The sequence below is a fragment of the Drosophila obscura genome, unplaced genomic scaffold (genome assembly GCF_018151105.1).
Source record: "Drosophila obscura isolate BZ-5 IFL unplaced genomic scaffold, ASM1815110v1 contig_194, whole genome shotgun sequence".
NCBI lineage: Eukaryota > Metazoa > Arthropoda > Insecta > Diptera > Drosophilidae > Drosophila > Drosophila obscura.
The window spans coordinates 1,424,621-1,429,994 of record NW_024542783.1 but is presented as its reverse complement, the minus strand read 5'-3'; the positions used below and the strand labels follow the sequence as shown (position 1 = coordinate 1,429,994).

Genomic DNA, 5,374 nt, shown 5'->3' with positions numbered 1-5,374 from the left:
ATAATTTTTTTTCGACTTTTCCTGAGTTTTTAAAGTCAAAATTTCGTAAAAAATACCCCACAAAAATCATAATTTTTGCATTTCAATGCTATATATTTCCCAGACGGTAAGCTGAAATCACAAAGTGTTTAGGCTTAACTTCTAGCTGTTTTAATTATCTTTTCAAAATAGCAAAGTGCTTTACAACCAGACGTAAGATACTAGAGTTATGTGAAAAAAACCAGCGCTACCTCTGAAAAAAGCTTTAAAAAAAATACCAGTTTTCAAAAATTCTTTAAAAAAAAGTTCTGCCATAGAAAAAAAAAAAATATCATCAAACCATTTCTAAGCCCCAAATCTTTAAGAAAATGTTCGTTTTGTTCCTTGAGGAAAAATCGTGTTGACTAGTGTAATCGACCCAAATTCAGGTAGCACCTTCGCGATGTGGAGGTAGCAAAATCCCAATTCTCAACTGCAGCCCACCTCTACCGCGATGCAGTCTCAGCAAAACTAAGCAATTGTAAACGAAGCACCAAGCTTCGACCCACTTACCACGCCCACAATTATTGTCACCCAATAATCATAAGTTAGCAATAAGCAATTATTTCCGGGTCTCAGGTGCGATAGCCAGCTTCATAAAAGAGCCAAGATCGGCCGAATGAGTAGGCAGTCCATCAGCCCGAACACAAGACACTGCACTAGGCAGTCCATCAGCCCGAACACGAAACACTGACTAAGCAATCCACACAATCCGCACAACTACAAGCCAGAGTAACAACGTAAAAGAACTAAGTGAATGAAAAAATACTGAATAAACCAAGAACAACCAAAACCCAAACTCTCGCGTCATCATTTCTCCCTTGCCTACTGCATTTCAAGCCAGCCCGACACCTGAAGTCACCTGCAATCTACAAATTTTCTTGTAGCGGACCCTGAACAGACTGATGCATACCTCAGCCTGAGATAGGACCTCACAGTGTCTGACTATCAGCAGCAGCAGATGGCGACGCCTCCCGTGCCGGACACCGTGAATAAAAAATGTTTTGAAAACAATATTTGTTTTATATTTATGAAAATTAATAAAAATAACAAATTATAATATCCATATAATTGTCATTCATATAACACTGCATTAATTAGATTCTATTTGTCTTCATTATTATAATATTTCATTTGGTTTTAAGTACTCTTATTGCAATGTTTGCATCGTGTTTGCTGGCAAAATATATCAAATTGATATAATTTTCGAGGTGGGTCTAAATATGCCAAAAAAAACAAGCAAATACTTCGGATAATTTTCCAGTGTATACTGACGTTTTTTTTTTGTTGATCTGAGTACTGCCTTCCGTACAGAGCCTACAAAACAGTTTTTGCCGTAAAAACTTTCTTATCGGTTTCATACGGATATCAACCCTGATTCTGTTCGCGAGGTGTTTTTTTTCGATCTGAGTACTAGGCTTCAAGCAAAGTCGGTTTCGGCAGCTAACAATTATGCTATGCATACAATCATATATTTTGGAGTGTTACACGTACACACATACATGCTTGCTGTCCGTCGGCTCGTGTCACGTCATGAGCCGAACGCGGTTATTCCCAGAGCCCAACGCGATCGGCCCCAGAGCCGAAGACCTGGGAACGTACGCTGAAAACTCAGCTGCACCCCTTTCGTTGTATCAACTGGCACATCTATATACTGTATGGTTAGTGGTACTGCCTTCCGTACAGAGCCTAGAAAACAGTTTTTTCCGGAATATATTTCTTATCGGTTTCATACGAATATCAAGATCAGAGTACTAGGCTTTTCGGGCCAAATGAAATATTTAAATAATGAAGACAAATATAATCTAATTAATGTAGCATTATATGAGGGACAATCATATGGATATTATAAAATATATATTTTTTTAATTTTCATAAATATAAAACAAATATTGTTTTCAAAACATTATGTATTCACGGTGGTCGGCACAGGATGCATCGCCATCTGCTTTTGCTGATAGTCAGACACATAACCTGGCGAATAATATATTGGGGAGCCCAGGATATGCCTGGGGAAGAGCGCCCCAGCCGAAGAAGTGCATTTTATTAACTTTAAACAAAACCAAGTAGCGGTCTGATTAGTGTAACCGTTTGGAATGCAGTGCACACCTCTGGACACACACTGGCCGCTCGAAGAATATATGACATTTGTTTTCTGGACAGTTTTTGGATCTGAGTACTAGGCTTATACTCTCTGCACACTGAGTCCATCCTGGGGGAACGGTGGGAATTTTTGAAAGATGTGAAACACCGATTCACATTGACACCATCCACCATCCATGAGAAACAGCTGTTGCTCACAATTGCGTGAGGTGAAAATTTGTTTAATTTAATTAAAATGAATATAAATAACATTTCAATGGTCGTGAATGTGATTCAGCAGCAAAACATATTCTTGCACAAGCTAATCATGTTGTTGGACATGGACGATGATGATGAGGATAACTTTGACGGGGAGGAGATAATAGAATGGATATCTGTTTTGAAAACACTGGGGCCCGGAAGGTTGTGGTCATTTGTGAGTGCTTCTAATAAATGCAACCAATGTTTAAAGTACAAATATATATGTTATGTTTTTCAGAAGCGGTTCGGTACATTTTGGGAGAAGGATGTACCCGAAAACAACGAGGCGTTTTTTAAGGAACGTTTTAGGATGGAGAGATCCTGCTTTTCTCTGTTGGTTACTCGCTTGGAAGTGCTACGGAAGAAGGACACAAACTGCCGAGCTGCAATTCCTCTGGGGAAGCGTATCGCCATATCTTTATATACTTTGGGATCTTCTTCTGAAAAAAAATGTTTTTCGGAGTGTCAGCCAACAGCGTCTGCAATATCCTGCATGAATTTTGCAGAGCATTCATCAACGAATTCTCAGAGGAATACATGTCCAAAAACTATCTCACTTCAGAGAAAATTGACGAGTGTGTCCAAGCATTTGAAGAAATTGGGTTTCCTCAGTGCTTGGTGCAATTGGTAATAATGCAATAAAATCATCCATAATATATGTATATACATATATGTAAATTAATTGCATCACTTAATTTTTATGTTAGATGGCTGTCACATCGAAATAAAACCACCTGCAGCTGATATTTGATATTTTTTTATATTTTGCGTGCTTTGTGAGATCTGATGGGGATATTTTGTTTTATTTTTATATTTTCCTGTCTGTCATTGTTTACATTTTCGTAGTGATCTCCGATTTTTTGTTGTGAAATATGGTTGCATTTGACAATTATCGAAAAAATACCGCACTGAAACGTGAGAATTAGGAACATCCCAGATGGATGGTGGAATAACTGGGAAATTTTCGGAACGGCAAAACCTTACGTACCATCCCAGAACTGGATGGTGGCTGGTCCCCAGTGTGAAAGGGTTATTATAATAAAAACACTTACTTCGATTTCCACTGTTCCAAATTAATGGAAAATTGCGTAATTTCGTGATAACATAAAGTGATTATCGATATTGATATCGATATATATTCTAAATCCCTTAAGACAGAAACAGCGCAAAAATAACATCTCTAGACATCATAGATTTTAATTTATTTTTTTAATATTCAACCAATTTAGAATAATGGTTAATGATTGTTGCTTATCATCAGTTGATGATGTAGAGCAAAAACTTGTAATAGCTAAGCAGTCCCTAATTATATTAAATGATAATATTCGTCGATTTGTTGGTCGCGTACCAAAGGAGTTGAGGTATGTATATAACAAGTTCAACTGTTAATTTGTGTGTAAACCACAAATATTTCTCCCTCATATATTTTTAGAATAGAGAAATACAAACATACCGATGAAGCCAAAAAGAACGATCATAACGAAAGATCATATAAAGATAAGCGCCGTATGTTTGATTCGAATTATGCAGATACTCGTTTCTCTGTAGACGAGAGCGAAACGCGCTCGGCAAGGATCAACTCTCGAGTAATTCGGGAATTACCATCTAGAAAAGAAGTTGTTGAAGCTCAAGGGACCGATTCCGAGTCTATAGCTCGAAATCGTCGCATGTTTGGATCTCTTATTGGAACATTACAAAAATTCTGCCAAGAGGAGTCGCGTCTAAAGATCAAAGAAGATAAAAAAGCTGAAATAGAGAAGAAACTGGAGAGGCAAGAACTTCAGGAAAGGGCCATGTTAAGAAAAGAACGAGAAACTTTGTTTTTAAATAAAAAACGAAAGCAATTTGAAATCAGAGCATTGGAATATAAAATGTCTAGACTAAAGGATTTTAAATCTTGGGAATCGAACATCACTTATCAAAAAAATCAAATTAGAACAAAAACTAAACCGCATTTATTTTTTCGGCCACAAATGCACACCACGCGTACAGAGAAACTCCTACTTGAATGTAAAACTTATGTAGACTGTTTTATTCAAAGCAGACGTGAAGAACTACACGCAGAACTACGGGATTTGGAGCGTATAAATTACATAAAAATGCATGAAGATAACGAAATTGACGAAAGCATCGATGAAGAACAATATGATGAGATCGGTAGTGAAATTCAATAACTAGAAAATGTAAGTTCAATAAAAATTAACATTGATGAGATTAGTTTTGAACAAAATTGTTTTTCTTGTATCGTTTAGTTCTACAAATTTGCATTAGTGTGGAACTTATTAAATCGTCTTGAACAAATTAGCAATGGTTCGGATTTGGGTATCACCCTTTTTTCCATATATGAGTACGGCTGATCAACGGATTGATTATATCGAGACTACATTTAGGCAATGAAATTTTATAAATTCAATAATCACCAGTACAAATTTGATTGGTGTCAATAAAATGAAATCTCAAAAAGTTATTTGTTTTGATAACGATTTCACAAACTTTATGCTAACGAGAAGGAACACGTGAGTCGCTTTTTTGGACGCGACTCTACTTTTATACTTATGATTTATGTACAATTTTAATAGATTTCAAATTTTTTGCTATATCTGTTATCTTAATCTATATATAGAAAGTATATTATACATCTAACATGTAGATTCTAAATCTTCTCCGATAGCGGTCACTCGCGCACTGAACGAGTCAGAGTGTGCGAGCGAGTAAGAGAATGAGTAGCGTGCTCTCTTGCTGGAGGAGGTGGGGGAAGCAAATGAAAATTTCCTTCTCTGGCTATAATAATGATCCGATCTGATTCAGATTCGGAAATCTGGTAGATATGTGTTTTATCGTATCTTTAAAATTGTGGCTGCCACAGATTTTCGTCCTTTGTGGGGGTGGAAGGAGGCGGGCCGAAATTATGAAATACACTTGTAACAGTGTGATATCACATGAGTCTGGAAACAAAATTTGATGGCTCTTATAGTCTCTGAGGTCTAGGCGCTCATCAAGACGGACAGACAGA

The 5,374-nt window shown here is 36.9% G+C and overlaps 1 protein-coding gene across 1 annotated transcript; it reads left to right on the top strand.

Annotated features, from left to right (window-relative positions):
* Positions 1-3,504: 3,504 nt before the first annotated feature.
* On the top strand, positions 3,505-4,834 carry LOC111074663 (pinin). The gene is made up of 3 exons (XM_022367544.2): positions 3,505-3,722; positions 3,794-4,544; positions 4,614-4,834. The coding sequence occupies exons 1-2, from the start codon at positions 3,595-3,597 to the stop codon at positions 4,533-4,535; spliced, it is 870 nt and encodes a 289-aa protein (XP_022223236.1). The 5' UTR covers positions 3,505-3,594; the 3' UTR covers positions 4,536-4,544; positions 4,614-4,834.
* Positions 4,835-5,374: the final 540 nt, after the last annotated feature.

Excerpts from the sequence above, each read along its gene's own strand:
- LOC111074663 (XM_022367544.2), top strand. The coding sequence starts at position 3,595 with ATGGTTAATGATTGTTGCTTATCATCAGTTGATGATGTAGAGCAAAAA. Across the intron at positions 3,723-3,793 it reads CGCGTACCAAAGGAGTTGAG|AATAGAGAAATACAAACATA; the intron begins GTATGTATATAA and ends ATATATTTTTAG.